A 27,256-nucleotide genomic window follows, 5' to 3' on the forward strand; every position below is an offset into this window, starting at 1 on the left:
ATAGGAGCATAGTAATAATAAATACTACACTTCTATTTTTAGATATTATATAGATGGGGTAGAATCAACCGTGAATCAACCAACTAGCATTCCCCATCAATTAGTTTAATTTTTTGGACATTGTATTAAAATTTAGGGATTTAAAATCTAAATCATCTTTATCAAGGGTACATAAAATAAGATTTGTGCTAGCCAACCAAAAGAAAAAGATAACAATATAACAACTGTAGGGTCATTAGGCCCAGGAATATGTGTGGGGATGGCCTAAGAATATTTTTTTGAGCTAAAGGCCCAATCCGATGACACTGTATGGTCCGAGGATGTAAGAATGCCAACTCATAAAGCAACACTAATAAGTAAGGAGGTTACACCTAAACAAGTATGTCTAGTAAGATAGCCCGAGGAAGATTATGTCCTCGGCTATGTAGAGCCGAGGTAAGAGAGGGCTGGTTAAACATTCACAGGCAATATGCTAGAAAATCTTATAGATAAGGGTAAATATGGTAAACGGGGAAGATGAGAAAGAGGACGGTGAAATATCTAAGATAAAGCTGTTACCACCGCCCCCGCATTGAATGCTCTGCAAACTGTTATTCTGGCCGCATTAATGGGAAAGTGAAACCTGAACATCAGAGTTTAGCCTTGCTCCTGTTTCCAAAGACTTCAGGGAGGTGGATGGGACAAGTATCTAAACCAAACAAATCTAACCCTTACGTGGAGGATGAAGAGGAGAAGAAGGAGGGGATATAAAAAGGAAGGAGGGACCTTGAGAAAAGAAAAAGAGAAAAACAACATTGTATACCTCATGATCCATAGATTACATATCTGAGGAAGAGATAATGTAAACGATCCTCGGCTCGTGTCCGAGGAAAAGATTCTTTTATATAAACAGTTCCTTTTGTGTATTATTGTGAAGAGACCCATCATTTTTGTTATCTAACATCACTAAAACCTAGATTCCAAACCCACTCTTTACAAATTTTATTGTAAAAGACCTTTCAGGCCCATCCCCTTTTGACTATGGGTTCAGGCTCAAATTGTGTCCTTACAACAACAAACCTAGACATCCCAAAACCATGATTCTATAGTAGAAAAAACGCTCAACAATTTACTGACATCCTTTTAATAATGTCTAAAAATATGTATCTCTAAATTTATAGAATGATTGCACCAATTTAGATTGTTTGCATTTATTTGAAATGAAGAAAAAAAAAAGCACACTTGTAAGAAAATTTTCTATAATGAGGTTCCACTCATGTTGGGAAATAGTGAAGTGGCTTGATTTTTTTATACACAAATAAATAGTGGGATAAATCTTGTTCGGTCCACATTGGTCCACTTTATTCTTATTCAGTCTAATTTGGTCTTATTTGGTCCATTATGTCCATTTTAGTCCTGTTTGGACCATTCGGTTTTATTTGGTCGACTTTGGTCATATTTGGTCCATTTTGTCCAATTCGGTCATATTCGCATTTTCAATCCACTTTGGTTCATTTTGTTCACCTTGGTCCTATTCGGTCCACTTTGGTTCTATTTAGTCCAATCTATTGGCTTTGTTTTATTCGGTCTAATGTGGTCCTACTTAGTCCAATTCGGTCCTATTCAGTCCATTTGTTCTACCACTATAAAAAGTCTGTGTGTGTGTGTGTGTGTGTGTAAGGATAGATATTGTACGGTGAATGAATCCACCAGCCCATTGTCTAATGGCTCATGGGTCGTAGATCGCATGAGGGCCATGCCATCGGCCCTAGGAACTGTTACAACCTCGGGGTCCAGTGTTGCTCGGAGCCTATTTCTAATGTATTTCAATAATGCCTTGGGGGAGGTTGCCTACCAAACAATATCCGATGGCAGTTGCGAATTCCAAAATTGACACACCCATTCCCAAAGTGGGACTCCTTTTTGTCAAGAGTCATCCCAAAGGGGCCCCACTTGCACAAAAAGCAGTTCCACACAATCATAACAAACCCATTAAGCAAGCTTACAAATAGAGAAGGAGAGGAAGGAAAGGGGGTTGGAAATTTCTAGGTGAGATATCAGAGAGAGAGAGAGAGCTTAGGGAGTCATTAGGAGATTGTCAAAAAGGTAGAAGAATTGCGTTTCTAGAAACTTCCCCTCGTAGGATACCCATACCCACACAACAACAAATAGATTGTGAGCATAGATTGGTAAACAGCCCATTAACTGAGCTGTACACGCCACAGATATGATAGAATTTCAAACTATGATATATGCTCTATGATGTTAATTGCTCTTATTATCAAATTAAAACACTAATCAATTTTCAATTTTTACTAGCTGGAATTCACTATTAAATTTAATCTTAAATCCATTAACTAGATAAGGTTTTCTATTATTATTATCATTAATTAAATGAAACTAAACGCTAGGTGAAACCTATCAATGAGCTCACTCTTTGGTTGGATAGACATTCTACTGAAAAAGATAGCATGAAATATTCCCTTGAAAAGACCAATCTTCAAACAGCGCATGTCTATATATACTGGCTGTGTTTCTTAACAACCATTGGAGAGGACACTTAAACTAGGGAAAGGCTTTTAGGGTCCAGATCTTAAATCCGCTCGTACATCATTAATATTTCAGTGAAAAAAAAAGTTAGTTCAAAATTCAGACGGGGAAATTTTCCAACATCCATAATTAATTTAGACATTACGGGAAGAAAATTGATTAAAAAAAAAAAACCACGTTCCATTGCTATTACAATTCTTATCTAAATATTAAAATCTTAAAATTTTATGATCTTAAAAATATTGTTAAGAGTTTTGTAGCTTTTCCTCAAAAAAAAAAAAACAAGAAAAAAAAAACTTCGTAGCTCAACAAACATATTTTGGTGTATATAATAGAGACATTCAAGGTTTAAATATCACCCCATTATATATATATATAAAATTAAACTTCTAGATTTTAATTGAACTTTTTTTTTTTCACCCCCAACAATTAAGACGGCATTAACAACTCATTTTAATGATTTTATCAATCCACAGCCCTATATATTTTTTGTTTTTTGTTTTCCCCCTATTCAAGTTCATACGCATGGGCCTTTAAGCGTAAAGACCATTCGAACATTTTATATTTATTATTATTAATATAAAATAAAGATGTTAATTTTGTTTTTTTAGGGAGGGGTAAACAATACACAAACATAAGGATCCATGACACTTCTCGCATGGGTATCTTATTCCTCCATCTCGTTGATGTTCTGCTTCGACAAATAATAGCAAAGAGATGGGACTAATATTCTTCTTCGTCCAAATGTCAGCAAAGCCCTATCAACCCTATTTTTTCGCCATCATTGGATGAAAAAAATATCCTAACCTCATCAATTAGATGAAAGTGAGAAGATATGCATGCGAGAAGTTGTACATGTCTATTGCCAAGAAGATGTATATAGACACAAGTACTTTTCATAATGAATTGTAATTTGTAAACATCTATTCATGAATTCTTTAACTAAAAGGCCATTTGGCGTGATAGAAAAATATCATTTATTACAACGACACATATTGTCCTATTAATCATCTCTCTTTATTGTAGTTTGTCAGGATACATCTTTTTATGTTACAGCCTTGATAGATGTAACTCATTTGTATAGGGCAATGAAGAATAATTCCAGTTCTCTTTCATAACTGGTATTTTGTCAGAGGCATTCGATTTTATTATAACTTTTATGCAAAGATAAAGTGGTGAGAAGTTCGGCTTTCACTGGCGAAGCTTATTCTAAAAAAAATGATGATGATGATGATAATAATAATAATAATAATAATAATAATAATAATAATAATTTCTTTTATGAAAATCTTATTAGTCAACTAAGTTAATTGCTTCATCTACTCTAGCACAAGTATTGGATTGCAGAGGTTTATTTGTTTGAAACACAATGTCGTAAGCTAGATTTGTTAGTTGTACGCACTTTCTAAACAAATAACCTCAAATTCTAAAAGAAAATTAATCATTGTAACCGTACAAACACATTATTATTAGTTGTTTTGATAGTACTTGGTAAAATTTTAGGTCCTCAATCAATTACAATCTGATCTTGAAAACCCTCCTACTGATCTCTAGGTATTTAATACCTCTAAGAAAACCCGACCTAAAAAAGGGAGGAAAGAACCTCAAAATTTGAATTCAAACTAGCATTAGTAATAAAAATTCGGAGAGAAAACTAACATTTTCAATGGGCATGAAAGGTAAAGTATGAGAAGATTGGGTATTTAGGAATGAACATTCATGTTCTTATGCTCTGTTATGAACCTATGACATCATAGGGTATCTTGGATATGGGTTTTCTGGGACGATGAAATCTTATAAGCTATATACAACTTTAAATTACAACCAAATTGGAAATTGAGCAGGGAGATTCAAGGCAAAAGAAAATAAGAACTTTGAATTAATTGAAACACCAAATTTATTACAGAAAAATTTAGACAATTAAGCCAAAAGGGGGAAAAGAACCTCACTAATCAATCAATCTGCTATGGCACCACAGGAAAAAAAAAGAACTGATCTGTAAAAAGATTTTCCGGCAAAACTTTTTTTCAATTTTCTGACAGAAGGCCATCTGTAAAACTGGAACCTCTGCTAGGAATATAATGACGGTAAATTAAACTGTGCACATTTGTATAACAAAAAACAAACCTCACCTCTCTCCCTCCCCTACTAGGTAGCATTGCTCTGTTTGGGAATGTATTTTTTCTTGACACCCTTTTCAGGCTTTGCTCTGTACTTTTCTTTAACACCCCTGGTGATTGAAGAGTCAAAAGCACCTGCATTAACCAACCGATTCTCTGCACTACCAAGAATGCTGCGTTTGTGCAAGTTTGATGATTGAGATGCTACTAATTCAGAGTCATTTTCCATCTCTGGGCATCCTGGAGGCTCAGAATCTGGGGAAAGGACCAGTTTCACATGGTCAGCTGTAATAGCCTCCTTCCATCCTGCATGAGATTGTAGGAAGTTAAATGCCAAATCAAATTTAATGCAGTCACAATTGCATAGCCAAAAGAATAAACATCTTACTCTCTGAAAGAAAAGCTTTTGCAGCATGGATAGAAAACCCCATTGTTCCAGGACAGACACTTTCCTTAGCAGCACCATCATTATCATCCATTGCATAGGATCTTAAGCAACCTTCATTTGGGTTTTGATCATTGTCCTTTTCAGCAGTCACGTCCAGTTCAGATTCAATATTGCCATTTTGAACTGGCATTGGACCTTTGTTTTCATGCCTGCTCACTGGCCTCCAAAGCTTAATCATTGATCGGTTTGTGCCATTCGGAAGAGAATCAGGTTTAATGGGCTTCTCCTGTACATTAGTCTTTGGTATTTGATGCTCAGCCAGGCAATCTTCACGAGCTCCAGCCAGGTTATTAATCTCTTGGTCACAAGTTCGAAGTGTAACACATATAGAGCCAATCAAAACCTCACGGTTCTTAATTTGATCTGGTTGATTTATTGCCTCTTTCTGTACTCTGGCTTTCAAAACCTCCCCATCAATTTCCGGTTTAGGCTTTCGGCTCCAAACTTTATTACCATTCGCTGCTGGTGCAGCCCTTAAATCCCTATGGATCCCATGCTTTTGCACAACCCCAAGCTTTGATGCTTGAGAATTTTGACCTGAATGAAACCCATTGGAAACTGCCCTTTGTGATTTTGGGGGCACTTGCCATCGAGCAACAGTTACATGCCGGCGAACACTTCCATGCACCATCCTCCGTTCAACATTCTGGGTAATGCCAGGTTCAGCATATTCAAAGCCATACCCTGATTGAGAGTCAAGACCCGCCTCTTCATCAGAGTTTGTGTGTCGAAAGTCTTCAGAAGATGAGGGAGCTTGATCTGGCAGCATTTCTGGAACAGATGTGTCAGAATCACATGCAGCTGAAGGGCTGCATGTTTCTTCTTGTGGCACGGGCATAGCCTCTGATGTATTGTCAATGAACTCTACAACATCAACCTTTTCCCCATGTTTTTGCTCCTTTGCTTTCTGTTCTTTTTGCCTGAGTTTTTTCTGCCTTTTCCTTTCCAAGAGCTCAGCTTTCCTAAAGTAATTCAGGAACTAAAATCAGTACAAGAACAAGCATCTTTATTTCCATTAAAAACCTCCATTCATGGAGAGCAAATTAGCTATCCAACTCTCACTAATGGTTACGATAACTTGAGTTAATATGAACTGTTAAAATGCAATCTGTGAAACTGGGAGATTGCAAGGCATAAGTGAAAAGTGAATGCTTTTATGTTCTAGTAATGCCAACAATGAGCAACTCCAATTAAGTTTACAGATCTGTCCCTGTGCTACACAAAGGTCCACTTATCCTTAGTAACTCCCCTATAAAGGAGGACAAGGATCAGGACATCCGTAATTCCTAACAAGACCAAGAAAAGGTTCATGGCAAATGACTGGCTCTATAATCATCAGTACAGAGATTTTCCATGAAAGAGAGGAAGAAATAAGAAAAACACACCAACTAGAATTTTTTCTTCTGTTCTTTAAAAAATAAATTAAAAAGTAACACACGCACCCAAATGGTTCTTGAACCCATGACCACCTACAACTTATAACAGGAGGAGGTGCTGGTTGAGCTATATAGCTCATTTGCCACACCAACTAGCATTACTAGACAGTTCAAGAACCGTAATCAGACAAAAATGAATGACATGATGCTACATACCTTTTCTGAGCAGCTTCTTCTTCCTCTACCAGCAACTTCTGGCACCTCAAAGCTTCAGCATCCTGATCAGCAAGCCATGCTTTGACCTTATCAAGAACAAAAAAACAAGGTAATCATGATGAACATAATTATTACATGCAACTGAAAAAGTATTAAGGGAAAAAAAAGCCCCAGAGAGGTACCAATTTCTGTTCCACCAAAAAACTAGTGCAAGCAACTAAGTTCTTTGTTTCAAGGCCAATCTTCCCAGCTTCCCCATCAAAAATATATTTTTGCATCAATCCAGCTGTCCCACATAGAAATGTGTTTTCACTTGCAACATCAAGGATACCAAATAATTCCTGGGCTGATATAGGGAATCTTGAAGGTCGAGCTTGGATAATATCCTGCAAAGACTCAGATACTTCACATCCATAGAATAAAGAATATGGCAGATCATTACAAATAAAACCAGAAAGATTGAAATTGATTAGCGGAAAAGGATGTCCCCTTACCAAAAGGGCAGAACCAGCCCTCAAATAAACTTGAGGCAAAGTAGAAAATCCCGGTTTCCTAGTAAGTGCTGTCAATGACTTTACAATTGAAGACCCTGGAACTCCCTAGAAAAGGAATGTCGATTAGGAACCAATTATAGGGGAGAGAGCAAGAAACACATGAAAATTGGTAGTAAAAATAAATTAATTCATGCATTGCGTCTCCTACTATAAGCGTGTCAATGACAAATGAGTGTGTTTTGATGATAAATAAACACAGATGTATTGTGTCTCCTAGTAAGCGTCATCAATAACAAATGTTTTTTTTTTGGGGGGAAAATTTACGCCAGACAGATGACAGGTATTTAGGGCAATTTCCCTGAGTTATGAAAGCTCATATCAACATAACTCTATGCAGTAAAGAAATCAAACAAACAGGCACAAAAACAGAAAAGCTTCTTACATCTAATGTGACATTCTTGAATGACACCACTTCCTTCGCCTCTTCTAAAGAGAGCTGCATGTAAAATAATTAATGAGCACGACATGCAAAGAGAGAATTACCTTGTCCTATAAATAACTGCTAACATAATGATTTACCTTATCCCAAAATGCACCCAGCAGATCCCTATTTTTGGTAGAATCCTACACAATTTAGACAACATCAAGCATTGCTCAGGAAAGAATAATCAAAGATTGACATGCCATGAAACAGAGCTGAAATGCATTACTAAGAACTGGAAAGTCCAAATTCCAAACGGTCCAAAAAGGATAGGGGAAAAAAATAAAAATAAAATTGTACGAATAGAGGTATAATCACACCTCCCCCTCCCTCCCTTTTTTCTTATTAGCATAATAAACATATGATCACAACTGTAAGACAGTAAGAAACCTTATCAAGTTTTTTCAACCGATGGTGCACACGTGTATGTCTTCTGTGGTTGATGGGTGAGCAGAATTCTAGAGAACACTTGTCACACTTCTGCATCTGCACCTTCAGAGGAGTGAGTAAGGGCCAACCTGGTAGTTCTGCCAAAAATAATGAAAGGTGATAAATCAAAATACATGGCTTTCACATCAAATGCCTCATGGTAGCTACAAACCAAAAACCTACTTATTACTAAGGAAATTCATTTATTAAAGTCACTGTTGGTCTTAGCATTAGCCTGAGTAAAAGCAACAACAGCCTTTTCAATCTTGAATGTTTGTACAAGTTCAGAGGCATTCTTTTTATTTCTTTACATGGAGGCCACCACTATTTCTATGATTAATAAATTATTTAACCCCATTAACCCTCCCACATTTTACTTAGACCAGTGCAGTGCTCAAGAGAATCCTTCCCCCCACCCCAACTCACCCACCCAAAGATGCTGTTAAAACTTTCAAACTGATAATAATTTGCAACTACCTTGCTGATCTAAAGCATGAAGCAATTGGATCAATTGAACTGGGCTGTCCCCAGGCCTTGAGAAAGACAAAAGAGGCTCTTTTATTGCTTGTCTGATGATAGTGTCTGAAGAATCATTTCCCTCCGATTTCATCAATTCTAGAGAACTAGAGGACTTGGGCTTTACAACTGGCATCTATAAACACAGAGTTTAAGTTTGCTAGGTCACAAGAAGCCACTGCAAAAAATATTAATTATTTAAAATTTAAACACTGAAGTAATTTGACAGGACTGTGCAGCAGAAAAAAGCATGACAATTAAAACAGAAAAGTCATTCCCAACTATCCATTCATTTACCAGGAAACAAGTAAATTTCTATACATTACAGAACACTTTTTGGGATAAGTCACTACAAAACAGTTTACAAAAAAGAACTGACATTCATGACTTCTTGGAACCAGAGGCAGAAAGATATAACACAAGACCTCCTTTGAATACATTGTTTTAATCTTGCACTCCCTTTGAAACATCAACACATTGGAAAACGTTAAAACCTGACTTTCTTTTTTTCCTTTTTTATAAATTGGCAACAATTCAAATATAAAAGTATGATATTTAGCATCATAAGATTCGATTGAAATTTTATCCATACTGGTAAAATAGATACAAGTCATTGGAAAATTTGTATTGTGTCCTGTTTTATTCAAATGACAGCATAACATTAAAACCAAACTATCAACCCTGAAACACTATGACTTGAACCAATCATCCAGTGTTTGGCCCACATAATAGAAGAATGCCCAAGTAGTTATTATCATACACTGGATCAGAAATTTATAAGATCATTAACATTAAACAGTGCCTAGAACATCTTGATTAGCATAATGCATCTTCTAGTAGATTTCTGCCCACCAACCAGTTACAAACCAGTTGCTGACATGATCCAACATCCTACACCAATTTGGACATTGAACAAATAGGAAACCTTCTGACTCAATAAATTTTCAAAAGAGCATGCCATTGTGCCTAATGCCTACTTACGGTAGCTCCTATTGATGAAAATATGAGAGAGAGTTGCTTGAGCAATTAATGCACCAGTAAGAGAGTGAGTTAATATAAGTTGAGGGATTATAAAAGGTAGATGAAGACCGAAATTAACATTAATAGAAGCAATAAAAGAGGACTTATCAATTAGGGTAGTAACATAGAATATGACTTTAGATAGAATAGAATGGAGAACAAGAATATATGTGCGACCCTAACAAATCTATTAAGGATCCATGGCAGACCCCAAAAATTTGGGTTAATTAAGGCATGCTGTTGTAGTTAATAATAGTCCATTACAAACAAGACTCAAGACGCAAATATAATGTCTATGTTAGAGATGGAAATGTCGAAACATAAGCATATCCATCACCTCAAATCTAGATTAGGAGTTCTTTGCGACATCTGTATCAAAATAAGTATATGGCATATCTTCAGTAAAAGTAATAAATTTACTAACAAATGCAAAAAAACCATGGTTCTACTTCTGCGTCTATATGTGAAATTGTTGAATAATACAGCCCATGATCATTTCAGAACATGGGTCACTAATGAACAGCCAAGAATCAGAGCTAAAATAAAATATAGATGTAGGACCATGTTTGATGATGATATTTGCCAAATGCTAGCAAAAAATAGAAGACTACATAGGCACCCTAAAAGCTTTCAATAGAAAGAACAATTTCCTTGAGATGGTAAATAGAAATAAGTCAACATAATATGAGAAAACAGCTTTTGGTACTTTAGACACAACATCATAATGCGTCATGTATAAGAAATGCGTAAACTATTTTATCCTTCCTAATACAAAAGCAACTATCTATCTATACACACACACACACACACACATATGTATATTTTATAGGTAATACAAAATCAACTATATTGTCATATTGCAAATTCAGCAATGACGAGTACAGAAAAAAAACTTGGACTAGAAAATTTGAACTCAAATTGTCAACATTGTTCTGTAACCTACACATATAACAAGCCAGCCCGAGATCCACTAAAAACAAAGCTATCATTAATTCATAATAATAAACAAAAATTCAATTGATAACCATTACAGTACTTACTATCATTGATTTGTTGATTAGGCAAAAATAGCAATTACTCTAAACTCATCCTAAAAACAATTAGCCAACAAATTTCACAACAATAAACAGGAAATTGAGTTTTCCAAGAGAAAGATAATCAATCGCATAGAAACTCAATAGAAATGCATCAGATCACCGAAATCACAGTCCTAAAACTCTGTTTGCTTTCCAAGAAAATAAACAAAACGAAAACGAAAAATTTAGGAATCTTTCATTGTCCAAATGATCAGCACAAGTAAAACACAAACACAATCCTACTCTAAAATGAACCTTAACACAAACCACCACAGTTTACTCAAGCTAATTTTTCACTATTCACAAAACCTACATATAGAAAAATTGTTCTTTACGATTTTCTTTTGCATTTCAGAGTTCATCTGAGCTACAAAACGTGAAGCAACCAAAAACAAACACAAAAAGCAGAGAAAATATTCGTGCAATTTAGAAAAGCAAAGCTCGTTAGGGTTTCGGCGCTCGTGATCTGAGATTAGCAGGTGAAGTTATGCATATAACGATATTAACATATATACGTACGTGCGAGAAGAGAGAGAGTGAGTGTGAGTGATCGGTTTTTTCACGTACCAGTTGAGATGTGCGAAGATCTGTTTGGCGAGAGAGAGAATCTTCGGAGATCGGAGAGATTTAGAGGAAAAGGAGAGAGCCTCCGGTGGAGTGTTTGGCGGGTAGGAAAACCGCCGAGAAAGCGCCGAGAAAGTGATCGGCCGTGACGAAAATGAAAAATATGAGAGCGAAAGAGAGAAAGAAAAAGAAGAGACGAAGAGAGAGAGAGAGACTTTGTAAGGTAAAAAATATAAAGGCCAAACTGGAACCCTCTTTTTGAGTCTTTTCGGCTGTGGAAAAAATAAAGGTTTTGGAAAATTATATTTTTAACCCTCAATTTAATGGGGTTTTCAAATTAAAGCTTTATAATTTTATAAATTATAGGGGAAATTACATAAATTTAGGTTTAGATTTTATACTACGTTTCATATAAGATCTTAGGTTTTTAATTATCAAAAAAAAAAAAAAAAATAAGGTTTTAGATTTTGTTAATTAAATTTATAAACTTAGGAAATCACTCAATTTGAAATGTATGTCCATCTCTTTTGTTCATTTCTATTATTCTAGATAGTAATGGATTAAGAAAAAAAATTGAAAAAATGTTGATCAATTTTTGTATTTCTCTTAGGTGAACAACTTCGATTTTCTAACACTAAAGAATTATTTTCAATTTCTTAGTCTAAGCAAATCTTTCTCTTTATCATCTATTTTTAATGGTTGTCAAATTTATGAACACATTATAAGTGAAACACAACCTAACCCCCACAAAATTGGGATTGAGGCTTGTTGTTGTTGTTGTTGTTTTTGCCTCATTACTAACTAGAATAATAAAAGTGAAAAAGCTAAACAGAGGCTTTAAATTGAAAAAAAAAAACATTATTAGACTTGAACTTGAATCTACAAATTTATAACATGGGAACCAATATGGAATGTTTTGGATTTTATAATGTAATTTCCCAAAAAAAATCATAAAAAAATGTTGAAACTTAAAATCAAACTATGTAATTTAATTTAATTAAAACCTAAAATTTTAAATATATTTCAATTTAAACCCACCCTTTCAATTCAAATCGTGTGCCCTAGGATCAATGTTTGAATACATAGAACTTTAGCATTTAATTTGTAATTTACGAAACTATAGGGTATAATTAAAATTTCTTCCTATAACGTATATGATTTGTTTCCTAAAACGTTTTTCATGATGATGACCTTGGTAGGGTTTTGGCCCACGCGCTGAGGAGAGTGTGGGAGCACGTCGTGCCAGGGTGTTGGGATTCAGAGGGACAGGCCCAAGTTAGGCAGATGGGCATGTGAAACTGAAACCTGTGCCTAGGAGTCTCATGCTTCGCTGAAAATCACAAAGCCTATAAACAAGTTTGTTTCAGTTTTTCTTAACAAATTAAGGCTTGTTTGGTATATGTTTTTAAAATGGAATATTTTCATTTAAAAATATTTGTGAAAATATGTGTGTGTGAAAAAGTGGGTAGAAATACATATAATATTGTTTAAAAACTAAAAATTGTTGTTTGAAAATACAAACCTAACACCCCCAAACTTTTTAGGAATGTTTCTCAAAATAAAAATTTAGGAATGTGATATAATTCACTAGGCTTGTATGATGCATCCCTTTGTTAGTGACTTTTTTTTTCTTGCTCCAATGAAATATTAAAAGTCATTCTTTTTCTAATATGATAATGATGGAACCACTGCACTCTTGGTACGGTGGTCACTTAGCAAAATATAAGTGTTCGTGAGGTGTGGAGAGCAAATGCCGAGTTTAAGTCTCTAGAAGAGAGTTTCACACACATATACATTTAGATTAGGTTATAATAGAAATTCTATCTTTTATATATATATATATATATATATATATATATATATATATATGTGTATATAATAAATTTTAAAGAAAAAAGAAGAAGAAGAAGATGATGATGGAAAAATGTTTAGCCTTTTAGAGCCACCTTAGATTAGAGATATAGAAAGTGCAAAATTGGTCTCACACTGATAATTTGACCTTGATTTCTATTTGGGTTTATGGAGGTCATCATGTTAATCCAAATGTTGATCATGTTAATAATGTATTATTATTCTCAATTCTCAACTATAAAGAAAGTGCGTCCAAATGATAGAGAATTGGGCTTCAAATTGTGCACGTTGTTAACTGCTTCAGATTGAGCCTGACCTAAGTTACTCTAACAAAGTTGACATAAAAGTTAAAGAGAAAAATAAAGGGAAAAAATCTCTTTGCTTGGTATATAATACACCAAATCCTTTGACTAGCTCTGTTCTCTTATGGTTTTAATTCATTGGTTGATTTTATACCAAAGTTGAATAAACTCATTCAGATGCAACAAGTGGGCCCTATTGCAGACCCTACTTGTTGGCTTAACTTCCATCTCTTGTCTTATCCAACATTCTTAGGCCCCAAGTTCCTATAAAAACAAATATATGTTGACCTTTCTATTATAATTAATTGTTCTATACATCGCTGTTATGTAGGTTATACTGGTATTTTAAAGTATAAAGGTTAAATCAGTATCAAGACCGGTGTGATCACATTTTCAGCATATTTATGATAAGGTATAAAAGAATTAAGAAAATCATTACTGTTGATTCCATTCTAGAATTGCATTTTGGAGGGCATAATTAGGGACTAGTTTGCAGTGTTCAAGCTTGAGATTTGTCATGGGTGAGGTGTCATGGCCACTGTCGAACCATCCTCTTATTGCTTCAGATTCATATGTGTAGCCATCTGCAGCTATTTGTGGATTTGTCATAACTTCCTGCAAAGTCAAATACAGTAGCCATGGTCATGAGAAAGATTTTAAAAATCAAGCCCCTTAGATTCTACAAACACCACTTTGATAAGCCCATCAACAATCAGAGCACGCTACAAAATGGTCGAGTAATGCCAGGGAGTAGGGGCAAAACATTTTCACAACTCCTGGCATGATCTATTGTGATTGAAGCAACATCAGTTTCATATGGGTCCACCACTGACACTATTTTATTATTTACCAATCACAACAGACCATTATGCAGTTGTGAAAATGTGATGTCCCTGGACTTATTGAATGGTAAAGGTACTCTCAATAATATAAAAAAGGCAAGAGCACACTATCTATGGTTTACTTCTATTTCCTCATACACAAGTGAAATGGCAGGGGTGCCCTCTTCTCATATGAGAGGCAGCATGCAGTAATTGTTGATAGCATAACTGGACAGGTTGCAGAAATAAGAGCAACCAACACTTCACAAAGAGGTAATCTAAAAATGAGCCATTCCAATACAAAACATATGACAAGAGGTATACAGTATACTGGATTCATGGTTCATACCTGATAAATGGGACACATAAAGTGGGAGGGAATCCGGTGAAGCTTCTTGGAAACCAAGCATGATGCTGAGGCAACACATGAAGCTTTCATTGGCTCAAGAAGAGGCCATATCTCTAACACAAGGTCTGGCCGATTCAATGGGTGCTTCTCACAGCACCTCAATCCCAACTGAGCCAACTGTTTGGCTTGCTCAAGTGGCCAGTCCCCAGCTGAAAAATCCAACACTGCATTGAAATTTTCATTTTCTAGTGCACATTTCACATCCTTCACCACGCTCAAAAGTGGTCGCCCAGTTAAAATTTGTAACATTAAAATTCCAAATGAATAGATATCTGACTCTGGTGTAAGCTTTCCAGTCTCAAGATATTCCGGATCCATATACATAGAGATTCCCTTTAGGTTATTACATAATTTGGTGGTGTAAGCTGGATGTTCCTTTTGTGGGATCAAGTGAAAGATGCCCAAGTCACCAAGTTTACTAACGAAATTGGCATCAAGGAGGACCTTACTGGGTTTTAAATTCCCATGGATAATGCAGGGCTTATTGGAGTGAAGGAAAATAAGGGCAGAGCATATGTCAGCAACAATCTGTGTACGAATTTGCGATGAAAGTGAGGAAGTGTTGCCTTTGCAGGCAAGGTGGTCTGCAAGACTTCCATTCTTCAGGTACTCGTAGACAAGTGACCTAGATTCAGGACAAGTTCCAATTAGTGTCACCAGGTTTGGATGCCTTACCCTGCTCAAAACCTCTACCTGAAATTCAATCAACAGAAGAAATGAACTGTCAGAAACTATGCTAATTTTCCCTCAGGAAAAATAAATAATAATTGGGGTTTGGCCATAAACTGATACCAGTTGACTAAACAGGCAGATGTATTTTCATGCCTTGAAGTCTAACAACATATAGTATAATTTAAATGCCATTATTGCCATCCTTCCACCCAGCCCAACTAGACAACAAAAGAAACAACAGAAATCCTATAATCACCAAAAAGTCTAGCACCAGGGATAAAACAAAAACCACCTTTGATCATTTCTTTCTGATGAATTTCTTCATGCTCAAACATCCATCCTAATGACAATTATGCTATGTTTGGAAGTTTGGAGGGGGAGGAGAGTAGAAGGGGAGTAGAGGGGAAAAGAGTAGTAGGGAGGAGAGTAGAGGAGAATGGTTATCCTTCACCTTGTCTAGATGTTTTTAAAATTAAGGGTCTGTTTGGATTGAGAGGATAAAGAGGAGGAGTGGAGGGGAGTAGAGAAGAATTGACTGAAAATAGACTAATTTTATGCCAAATCTAATCTCCTCTACTCCCCCTTCTTCCCCCCTCAATCCAAATGGACCATAAGTAAGGGAGAGGAGAATAATTAGCATTTTCATAATTTGTAATTTGTTAATATGGTAAGTATAAATTTGGTAATTCATTTGGTCAAACATTTCTATGCTCTACTCTCCCTCCAAACCTCTCCAATTTGGGGGAATTAAAAAATGAGGTGTTAGAAGTAGTTAGAACCCCTCAAACCCCCCCCCCCCCCACCCTCCTCTCTTAAAAAACATCCAAATAAGGTAATTTAACTCAGTCTCCTCCCTCCCTCTACTCTACTCCTCCATCCAAACAAGCTATTAGTTTGCTCAATCTTTGAAATATGACATTTGGAAAATCTTTCCCTCAACATGAGAAAAGAGAACCCGAGAAAACATTTCAATAGTACAATCACATTGGATTAGCAAAGTCGCTAATCCATGGGTCCATGCTCAGACAGTAGAGAGGCAATGTATAAAAATGCACCATGATCATGCCAATGTGGTCCATGATCCAAACCTACACATTACCCTAGGGGACAAGTTAATTTTCTTTTGAAAGCTTTAATTTTTCATTTATGATTATGATCAAGGTCGTCAACACAGTGTTGCCTTTAGTCCACCATATTATATGGTTAGTATTACAGAATTAGCTAGTTTAATAAATTTCAGTATTGGGGAGGGAAAAATCCTTTGTATGAAATTTACCTCCTTTTGGAAGTCCAACTGGCTTTGAGAGCCATAGGAAGGCAACATCTTTATAGCAACATGCATATGGCGAAGGATTCCTCTATAAACAGTTCCATATCTTCCTTCTCCAATCTTCCGAGAAGGGTCAAAATCATGAGTTAACTCATTGATCTCCATGAAAGAGAATGTAGGGATTTGTACACTGCAAAAGCTAGAAACTTCCCCATTTAACGATTTACTCAGTTTTTTTACTTCTGCCACTGCATTTCCACGCTCAATCCGCAGTCTATCCCTTTTTTCCTTAAAACTTATCAAGAGTTCCACAGCTGATATGATTTTCTCCTCTAACTCCTGCACCGTACTTTGGTACTCTCCAAGCCGGCCTTCAAGTATTGATTTCTGGTCCTGGACCATCTGAAGTTTTTTCATGAGTTCATCTTGCAGACTCTTCATCCTTTCTTTTTCTTTCTTTTCTCTAGTCAGTGCTTCCTCAATCTCTTTCTTTTGCGTCAACTCCTTAGCGCATAAGTCTTCCAATGCTTTGGCCTGTAAGAAGGAATAATCATCACAAAGTTGTTGGTGAAAATTTGAAATTGACCTACAATATCTATAATACTAAGGCCAGCACGCATTCCTTCACTCACACACACATGTTTTACATTTGAATATCATCAGGATGATATCTTACTGCTGCTGCTTGTTTTCCTATTATTTTTCTTTCTACTTACTTTGTTATAATGGCAATTTTTTTTTGGGGGGGTGGGGGGGGGGGGGGGAGATGATGGGTGTTGCCCACAATTGGAAGGGAAAGGATGAAAATAGAAATCCTGCACAGAATTTAGTGATATTGTTTGAGCTTAGACAAAAGAGCTAAAATATATATATACACACACACACATCATTGAACCAAAGTGACTGGAGTTTGCTGCTACCCTAATGAATTGTGATAAGGAATCACAAATCCAAAAGTGGTTCATTCCAAGACACTAAGATGTAGAACAACGACCTTTAATACCAAACTTGATGCAAAACTACAAGCTCTAATACCATATTTGATGCAGAACAATGAGTTCTGATACCAAAATTGTTGCAATACAAAATTTCAAGGAAATTGAGAATCTAAAAGAGCAAAAAATATAATAAAACAAACCTTGGAATCAACACCAAGCAAGAGAAAATAAGACATGAGATTCAGCAACTAGAGTTGGCTGGAGATAGTGCTAGCTAGACCATTTGAAATATCGGCTAAAATTTTATTCATCAAAAACTTTTCTCTATTGTAGTACAAGAGCACACTTGTATAAAATACTAGAACCAAACTCTAATCCTAATTGACTTGGGTTAAAGCCCAAATATTAAATATGAAAATACCTTTGACTCTACAAATTTTTTTTTTATAGGTTTGACTCTGCGAAATTAATAAAATACTAACAGCCTAATTAATTAATAAGATCTAAAATAAATTCACCAATAGTGAAAATACAATTGACCTCTGAAATTAAATAGAAGTGTCTTCACGCTTCCAGCATGACACTATTTTAGAGGTCAACTCTAACTCCTAATTACATACCTATAAATAACCCTACCCCCAACAAACCATGTTTCAAATGAGCACCTCCTCTATTCCCCCATCCATATACCAAATCATTGTACATCTTATACATCTTATATAACACAAGATTAGGCTTTCGGTAGTTAGAATCGGGAGAGGATTAAGTTTCACAAGTTGACAAACCCTAAAGGTTAATTTTTAGGTATAATTACCCCAGAAATTGAAATAAAAGTTTTGTTGATCAATTCATGTTCCGTTCAAACCACGAGTGCAGTACGTATCATTTACTCAGTTCACTACAAATGTTTATTTTCAGACAAATACGATTCACAATAGGGTTTAATAAACTGTTAAAACAAGTGGGGGAGGGGGGAATATGAACCTTGGTTCTCCCTATAAAGGAAACCAGGCTACGCCATTGAGCTAAAAGGTTCTTGGTTGATTCAGAACAGAGTTTAATCAAGTTTGAGAGATAAATTTGATAAACCAACAAAAATTCCCCCAAAAATAGAAGCAATTGGTAAATATAAAGTTTGCCTTGCATCTAGCCTCCATGGCATTGTCTTCTTGTTTCCATCGCTTAACTACCTCTTCAAATTCTCTGTGTTTTGAGCTCTTTGCATCTCTAATGACTTGTTCTAGTCTAGAATAAAATCCAATAGCCTCTTGTCCTTGAGATTTTTCCCCCTACAAAATTAAAAATAAATAAATAAACTAAAATTAGTGTTTCAAACTTTTTTTTTGATAAGAGAATATTATTAATAAAATAAAAGCAAGAAAAATACAAATAATTCACAGTAGTGAATGAAGGAAAAAAAGAAACAGAAAGACAGAAGCAACCCCTAATCTATTCTAATAGATGAAATAAAATCCGTAAGGGAAGAACAATCTGAGAAACCCCAACAACGAGACCAATCAAAGAGAGTCCGTTGGCAAAACTCTAATAACTGAACCATAGTTTTCCCCTCATCCTCAAAAGACCGCCAATTCCGTTCAGTCCAAATGGTCCATAATAAATAGTCTGGAACCAAATTCTAAATATCATAACTATGCTTCCTAAGCCAATTATACCAACAAAATAATAAGTCCGCCATTGGACCTAGCATGACCCGATCGATCCCAAACAGTCGAAGCATATACATCCACAAAGAATGAGCTATCGGACAAAAAAGTAACAGATGATCCACAGATTCCGCATTACAGCAACACATACAACAACGATTTGCCAAAGAGTGACCACGAAGCATAAGGTTATCCAAGAAAAGAATCTAACCATGAGCTGCTGTCCACATGAAAAAAACCACCCTTTTAGGAACCTTAGCTTTCCAAATGCCCTTCCAAGGGAAAGTGGAATGAGTTACATTTTGAATCTTATGATAAAAAAACCGAATATCGAACCTCCCACTTCCATTAAGATTCCAATAAAGCCCATCACACCCTCCACCCCTAGGGATACGGGTTCGGATGAAATGAAGAAGGGAGTAGGAAGCCGCTAACAACCAATCATTGAATTCCCTATAAAATCTTAAACTCCACTCTGTCATTATCACTCACTGGAAGGCTCAACACTTCAGAAATACAAGCCTCCTTATTGGAGGAGCACAAAAATAACTGAGGATAAAGAATTTTAAAAGGAACATCCCCAGTCCACTTATCATGCCAAAAAAGATTACGAGAACCATCCCCCACCACAAAAGAGAAATGCTTAGCGAAAGTATCCCACCCTTCACTAATACTCCACCATAACCCACAACCATGAGCCCTTCTACTAGTTCTAGTGCACTAACTTGAATGGCATTTATGAAAACTGGAGCTGGACAGCATATATACATATATGCTTTTTGTAGCAAATGAAATTCTATCACGTGCTCCAATATTACTCCAACCTTCAGAAACTAAAGTTCCAAGAATTCTGTATACTCATGACTTTTCTTCTTTTTTATATTGAAGAATGGGAATGCACATGTAATGATTTACCATACCAAAAAATAATTCTTTTACCATGCCAGTAAAGTAATAGATGATGCGTAATGCAATCGTATTAGGAATTATGCAGTGACGTGATGGAGAACCTCTTCTCTCACCTCATGTGTCGGCCATGAGGTCAACATTGATGTGCCAACCAACATGTCAGTGGACGAACTTGAATGTGCTGAACACTGTAAACTGAAGCTTCTTGAGATTCTTTCCAGGTCATCAACACCTTGCTCTGCAGCTGCACAACTCTGTGACAAGTTATGCCCCTAGTATTCCACTGAGAACTTGATCATGTAAGGCAAAACTATCTAGGTTAGTGAGCCTACCAAGAAATCTCAGCTCATCGGTGAGAGATTCTGATTCTAAGTTCTCTGGTAGCTCATTTTCCATATCTGAATTCAGCAGCAGCAATGGAGGAGCAATCTCCAAATCAGATTTATCTTTTCTGCCTCCCCTGTATCCAAATTATCCTTGTATAAATAATGGAAATGATAGTATGTATCCATAATAGATGATGGACAATGTTTTTGGAACAAGACATAACTTATCATTAAGGCAATCATCAAGCATTAATTATAGGCCTCAGTGTTAAATCAAACATGAGTTGCACAGTTAACATATTTTGAACTTTAGACTAATGAAGAAGATAATATCTCTTTCACAAAATTAAGAATCTACAAGAAAGCTACCACTGCTGGAACAACCGGGGATGTGAAGGACCAAAAATAAAAAAGTATTTTAGATTATTCCCATCAATCTGTTGTTTATTTATTTGTGGATTAGAAGAAATGATCCTTTCTTGTTACACAAAATGAGCTCCATTATCTGTCCTTGTCTAGCAATACCATGATTCAGTTCCTGTAAACGTTTGTCTCCGGATAATAGGCAACCAATTTCAACAAGAAAAAGGAGAAAAATAGAGTTTCCATTGTGAGTAGATTCCAAACTCCAAGACAATGCTGCATGTGCTAATGCATTTATTATTTCCAAAGATGTGCTGTGCTACATGATAGTGTGGTGTTCATCCAGATGCATCCAATTAGTTCAAACCATACCATAAAAATTAGGTCTTCAGTGCTCATTTAGGTGCACCGAATTAGTTCAAACCATATCATAAAAATAGGTCTTCTGTGTATAGATACTTTTTATGTAACTAACTTCTGTAGATAGATACTGTTTGTGTCACAATACTGACATAGTGCTCAAGAACATCCAATATATTAGTTATTGAGAAAACCACTACGTCAAGAATCAACCTAATCAGAAACACACGAGATGGCAATAAAGTCAAAAGATTGATGGACAAGAGGAGAAGTTCAAAGATTCAAATCCAAATCCATCCATAAATTTCATTAACAGAGGGAAAAAAGTGGCATTTCATACTCTACTCAAGTCCTTTAAACTAAAAATCCAAATCCAAATCCTTCCTTTTTAAAATACCGCTATCCAAATAAACCAAAAATGTCAACACTCATAATGTCAACCAATTGCTCTTCATTGTCTGAGAGAAAGAGAGAAGTTAATCATAAGGTAATATCAAATTACCTCGTGTATATGAGGCAACCCTTGCAAACAAACCAAACGTTACAGGAAGTTGGTGATTGTTGGCATACAAAAATTGCTTTTTTGGACTTTAGCTCTACCAGTTTCCTGCAATCACAACCAATATGAACTGGTGAAATTACATGATGTTTGCAGATGGGCCTTAATAGGTTTGGAAGAGATTTTGATTGATCACAAAGAAGAATCTACTTTCAATTGATATGCCATTAGGCGTGGCCACACATAATACAGAAATTACACTTGGAAAGAATGCAAAATTAGCTAAAGCAGTGGGTGCTGCAGTGGAATTGATTGCAAAAAAGGGGAAATCGGCCACATTAAATTACTTTTTCGGGAGGTCCAGTTGATATCCAAATACTAGGCAATAGTTAGACAAGTGGGAGTGGGCATTGGCACAGTTCTTCGAGTCATCAATCATTGAACAAATATTACTACTTTTGGCTGGCAAGCAGTAGCAAAGGTTTTTTTTTTTTGCCCGGGGTGGGGGGGGGGGAGAGAGAGAGAGAGAGAGAGAGAGAGAAGGGGATTATCAATTATGTAGATGCAGTGGAAATGAGTAAAAAGTACTTTTGAGTTTTGGCTAATCAATGGATTGACAAACTCTCTTTCTGGGCCCCCCCCCCCTTTCTCTACACACTCAGTTGGATTAAGGGTCAAAGTAAGATCATATTCATCATGAATAGTTTAGTTTTCTGCAGAATCCTTTGCCTTTTTTTTTCCCCTCTCTCCCTCACTTCAGGACAAATAATTTATCCTTTGAAATTCATGATCCTATTTTCATTTCTGGATATTTTCTACCAGTTACAGGCATGATAACAGGTATATCAAGTGAACGTAAGTCATAGTTATGAATCTCCAAATGATTTTGGTTCCAATTTTTCAAAGCACCAACATAACAATCTAAATAGGTAAAGTGCCTAAAATATAATAGCATCTAGAATAATTTCCCCTCAAATCCTAGATTGGTCAACTCAAATAGATTTTGAGATGCTGTGAGCTTGAAAAGGAATCAAAAACAGTTACTAACATCAAGAAAACCCCTTAAGAGTACTCATACATTCATGAATTAGAAGTAACCATAACAAAAAAATCCACAAATTTTATTGAAAAAACAATTGTAGCATCATAATATTGGTAAACAGTAATCAATTACGATGGGTTGTTCATACTTTGAGTAGTACTTTTCAGCTGCTGCCCCCATGACTAGCCATCTAATATCGTGCCTGGCAACAATATCTACAATCCCTTTCTCAATGTTATCTGTCTCAATCCATACTTTATCTGCCTCTACCTGCAATTATATGTTATTAATATTTAAAACTCTAATCTATTCTTAACCCAATTACTAGAAGAGCTCAAAAAGTACTAAGATGCATGTTTTGAAGTCCAAAATATAAGAAGTGTGTCATAACATTTTCGGTATACATTAACTTCTAAAAGAGCTATTAATTGATTCAAGTTGAGGAACTAAAAAAAACGAAGATGAAAACCAAGATCAACATTAGTAGAAGTAGTAAAGAATGACACGTCAATTAGGAAAGTAACTAAGAGTATGACTTCAGATAGAATAGAACGACAGAAAAGAATACACATGGCCAATCCTCTGACTAGTCTGTTGAGGATCCATACCCAACAGCAAAAAAAAATTGGGACCAAGGCTTGGTGGTGGTTGTATGAAACTTCTAAAAAGCTTTTAGAGCCCAATCAGAAATTCAAAGTTTGTACCCAACTGCAGAAAAATAATGCTTGATATTGCTCCTCCAAAAAAAAAATGAATCAACCATAAATTCAATGCCAGTGAATACACCTTTTAACTTTTATATAGGTAACTAAGGTAGCAATTAAAAGAATCAAATAAAATAATACCCCTGCTTGCAGAATAACATGACGATATTGCTCTAGAAGCTCATGCATCTTTTGCCTTTCAACTTCCATCAATGCCTCAACATCAAGTTGCTTCACTCTATTACCATTAAAGTATCTATTCGCTGCTGCATATAACATTAACAAATTAGCCCAATAAATTTTTTTTTTTTTGAAAAGTCATAGCTATTCAAGCTCCTAACATTTAAAATCAAAGATATTAAATAACACCTACCCCAAATATAAACAGCTAAATAAGACACAAAAAATTGCATAATTAATATCAACCGTACCCATATACATATTAATCAATTCTAGCCCCAAAAAAAAAAAAAAAAAAAAAAGCAAAACCCACAAAAAAAAAAAATCAGACCACAAAATTCAATTCCCATGTTTCCATTTTCCTAAAAAAAAAAAAAAAAAAAAAACTTTTCCCAGCAACCAAACAGGACCCAACCCAGCATTGAGAGAAGACTCACTCAGTTCAGCTACAAATTGAGGTTGGTGAACATGGAGCACGCAAATCCTCTTGCCGGCGAAGTTTTCTATAGCCCAAAACAGCGTCGATTTGCTCTCCTCAACCTTCTTTGACACCGCAACAAATATAGTCTCTTCCACATCGAATTCTCTCTCTCGCTCCTCTTCAAGTTCAATCTCACCCACCTCGTCATCAACAACGCTACCCATCTGCGAGTTTCGGAGAATCCGAGGCTGAGGATTGGTTATGGGGTTCAGAACTCGGGGAGTGTGAGTCACTGAGTTCGTCACCGAGTCATGGGTAGCTTAAAAAGACCGTGAGCTATTTCTTAAGCGAGTGTACTACTAGTCTACTACTAGGAAGTAGGAATGGCTTTTCTTGAGAGTTTGTGATTAGTTAAAAAGGTACAGCTTTTTATCTCTTTTTTAATGTAGTGGAGTGTTTATTTCCTACTTCTTTAACCATGTTTTCTTGGAATTTGGGAAGTTCTTGAACCAAACTGCATGTGGAATTTTTTTTTTTTTTTTTTTAATGGGAACTGCATGTGGATTGTGGAATGGAACAAATTGGAATTTGATTTGCTTTGTAAAAAGTTAGATAAGTTGATCTTAAATGCACACTAATTTTGTTGAAGGCTCCTAACTTTCTGATTTGAATGTAGCCTCGAAACTAAAGTTTTGACTTTGAGATTAAAAAAAAAAAGGATTATTATTTACCCTAGTTCATACCCACTATTTTAACATATATCAACCATTGGAATGAAAATATCCATATTTTAAAAATGTCAAAATAAATTATTGATCATTGAAATTTGTCTATTGAGCTCTATTAGTCTTAATGCCAGTCTGGCTAATAGAGTAATAATGTTGCAAATTTTGAGTGATAAGGCGTTACCTTTAATATTAAAAAATTAAAACTCACTACAAACTCATGAGAGAATGAGTATTCCCAAATCCAATATGAAATTGCTTGCCTTAATATGAGAAAATAAGAAAAAAATTGCAAAAACATTTATTTGTCGAAAATTTAAAAAGATATGGGACTTTTATGCGGTTAATGAGAACTTAGTATTTTAGTCAAATTTAAAATTTTGTATTAATAAAGAGTTGTATAATTCTATGACCATAATCAGTTTCAATTATTCAGAACTATCCAATTTGTATTAGTCGTGACTAACAAAGTAGAAATACAATCTGAATCCAAATAGCATATGATTATAGTCTAATATATATGATTAATGTGAATTTAACATGCACATTTTCGATGTCATTCTCAAAGTTCTAGCATATGCATGATGTCTTACAAAAATCAATTATAAAGGTCTTGTTATATTTGAAAAAATTTTGTATTTGATGGCTCGAATGCGAATGTGAATAGAGAAATTTGATGAATTATGGTGCTTTGCAAATTTCATCAAGTGGAAAATTGTTGTAGAGATTAGTTCAACGAATCAACTTGTGGCTTGAGCTATGTGAAAGCACGCTACTTGAAATAAAAATTGTAATGTTTGATTGTCGCCAATCTACTTACCAAAAATAGGAGAGAAGGGGAGTCACTAATCTGTCGAGGCATTATTTTTATTAAAAAATGGCTACTATTTTGAAGGCATAATTACATAATTGTTATAAGGTTTAATCCAACTTTTATTTTTTAGGATAAAATCCAAATTACGCCATTATTAATTTGGGTGAATTATCATTTTTGTCTCTGATTTTTGTTGGGGTCATTTTAACCATTGATTTTACTAGCATTTTTGTCATGTCTGTCATTCCATCCATTACCATTTGTATATACAAGTACGCATTTGTGGCTTTTTAATGGTGTTCTTGTTCATAATTAAAATTACACTAATTGTATGATGGTGTGTAATAATCATTGCTCTAAAAAATTATAATCAAGTGGCAAAACTCACAAAAGGGTGTAAAAATAATCATACCATTTGGGGACCCACCCAAATTGGCCAAAACATCCCATTTTCATCCCTAGCATGATATGATTTGTGGTAGTTTGCCCTTAAAAGTTTGATCAGATTTAACAAAAAGGGAACTAATGGAGTTCAGAGTTTTTAGACTCCAAACCCTTAAACCTCCTTTTATATTTAGGTAAAAGTTAGAAGGTACAACTTTTTATCTCTTTGTTAAGGTTGTGGAATATTTATTTCCTACTTTTTTTTTAAACTATGTTCACTTGGAATTTGGGAAGTTCTTGAAGTAAACTGCGATGGATTATGGAATATATGGAAAATTTTGGAATTTGATTCCATTAGCAAAAAGTTAAATAATTTGATGTTAAACACACACTAATTTCGTTGAAGGTTCCTAACCTTCTGATTTGAATGTTACTAGAGCCTTGAAGCCAAAGTTCTGACTTTGAAATAAAAATAATTGATTAAAAAAAATATTTTCCACACTTGTTTAGATCCACTATTTCAGCGCATATCAACAATTAAAATGAAAATATCCATATTTTAAAATTTTCAAAAAAACCTATTGATCCTTGAAGTTTGTCTATTGAGCATGATTAATATTAGTGTGGCTAGCTGAATAATGATGTTGCAAATTTTGAGTGATGAACATTACTTTTAATATTAAAAAATTAACACTCACTACTAACTCATTAAAAAACTCATGAGAAAACGAGTATTCTCAAATCAAATATGAAATTGCTAGCCTTAAAATATGTATGAGAGAGAGAGAGAGAGAATTGTCGAAAACATTTGTTTGTCAGTAATTTAAAAAGATATGAGACTTATTCCCTCAAAAAAAAAAAAATGAGACTATTACATGGTTAATGAGAAGTTAGGATTTTAGTCAAATTTAGAATTTCGAGTTAATAATGAGACGAATAATTATAGCACCATAATCAATTTCATACTCATTTTTACAACTATGTAGTCATTAAACATAATAAATGGGTTTGCTAATAGAGTCAAAGGCAAGATGCTTACTTTATATGTGACTAATAAAGTAGAATTACAATCTGAATCCAAGTAGCTTATGATTATAGTCTAATGTATATGATCAATGTGAATTTAATGCGCATTTTAGATTTCTTTCTAAAAGTTCTAGCATGTGTATAAGGTCTTACAAAAATCAATAAAAAAGGTCTAGTTATATTTGTCAAAATTTTTGTATTTGGTGGCTCGAATGCCAAAGTGAACAGAGAAATTTGATGAACTATGGTGCTTCGCAAATTTCACCAAGTGGAAAATTGTCGTAGAGATTGGTTCAACTTGTGGCTT

The 27,256-nt window shown here is 35.1% G+C and overlaps 2 protein-coding genes across 7 annotated transcripts; both read right to left on the bottom strand.

The window, feature by feature from the left end:
- Positions 1–4,379: 4,379 nt before the first annotated feature.
- On the bottom strand, positions 4,380–11,473 carry LOC142619498 (uncharacterized). 2 transcript variants are annotated; one of them, XM_075792619.1, is made up of 10 exons: positions 11,273–11,473; positions 8,571–8,745; positions 8,055–8,191; positions 7,763–7,807; positions 7,626–7,679; positions 7,184–7,288; positions 6,872–7,075; positions 6,690–6,775; positions 5,038–6,059; positions 4,380–4,955 (listed from the first exon to the last, which is right to left on the bottom strand). In XM_075792619.1, exons 2-10 carry the CDS (start codon positions 8,743–8,745, stop codon positions 4,678–4,680), a joined length of 2,106 nt encoding a protein of 701 aa, XP_075648734.1. In that variant the 5' UTR covers positions 11,273–11,473; the 3' UTR covers positions 4,380–4,677. The 2 variants fall into 2 exon arrangements, with proteins under 2 accessions (XP_075648734.1, XP_075648733.1); XM_075792618.1 differs by having other exon boundaries at positions 8,571–8,787; positions 11,273–11,411.
- Positions 11,474–13,683: 2,210 nt separating this feature from the next.
- LOC142619945 (U-box domain-containing protein 32) lies at positions 13,684–24,369 on the bottom strand. Of its 5 annotated transcripts, none has more exons than XM_075793342.1 (10): positions 24,017–24,369; positions 23,541–23,662; positions 22,844–22,965; positions 21,657–21,761; positions 20,438–20,565; positions 20,219–20,349; positions 18,723–18,821; positions 16,601–17,128; positions 14,593–15,345; positions 13,684–14,037 (listed from the first exon to the last, which is right to left on the bottom strand). In XM_075793342.1, exons 1-10 carry the CDS (start codon positions 24,222–24,224, stop codon positions 13,858–13,860), a joined length of 2,376 nt encoding a protein of 791 aa, XP_075649457.1. In that variant the 5' UTR covers positions 24,225–24,369; the 3' UTR covers positions 13,684–13,857. The 5 variants fall into 5 exon arrangements, with proteins under 5 accessions (XP_075649457.1, XP_075649455.1, XP_075649456.1 ...); XM_075793340.1 differs by having other exon boundaries at positions 18,672–18,821; XM_075793341.1 differs by having other exon boundaries at positions 23,541–23,665.
- Between the last annotated feature and the right edge of the window lie 2,887 nt (positions 24,370–27,256).

Source organism: Castanea sativa, chromosome 12 (assembly GCF_040712315.1).
Source record: "Castanea sativa cultivar Marrone di Chiusa Pesio chromosome 12, ASM4071231v1".
Classification (NCBI taxonomy): Eukaryota; Viridiplantae; Streptophyta; class Magnoliopsida; order Fagales; family Fagaceae; genus Castanea; species Castanea sativa.

What these genes read in the sequence shown, in the direction of transcription:
- LOC142619945 (XM_075793338.1), bottom strand. Translation starts at nt 24,224, where the DNA reads ATGGGTAGCGTTGTTGATGACGAGGTGGGTGAGATTGAACTTGAAGAG. An exon ending in ATGTTATTCTGCAAGCAGGG is followed by an intron (nt 22,966 to 23,540) that starts GTATTATTTTAT and finishes ATATAATTGCAG; the next exon opens with GTAGAGGCAGATAAAGTATG. An exon ending in GCTGAAAAGTACTACTCAAA is followed by an intron (nt 21,762 to 22,843) that starts GTATGAACAACC and finishes TTGTGATTGCAG; the next exon opens with GAAACTGGTAGAGCTAAAGT.
- LOC142619498 (XM_075792619.1), bottom strand. Translation starts at nt 8,745, where the DNA reads ATGCCAGTTGTAAAGCCCAAGTCCTCTAGTTCTCTAGAATTGATGAAA. An exon ending in GGGCTGGTTCTGCCCTTTTG is followed by an intron (nt 7,076 to 7,183) that starts GTAAGGGGACAT and finishes GAGTCTTTGCAG; the next exon opens with GATATTATCCAAGCTCGACC. An exon ending in GAAGAAGCTGCTCAGAAAAG is followed by an intron (nt 6,060 to 6,689) that starts GTATGTAGCATC and finishes GAATTACTTTAG; the next exon opens with GAAAGCTGAGCTCTTGGAAA.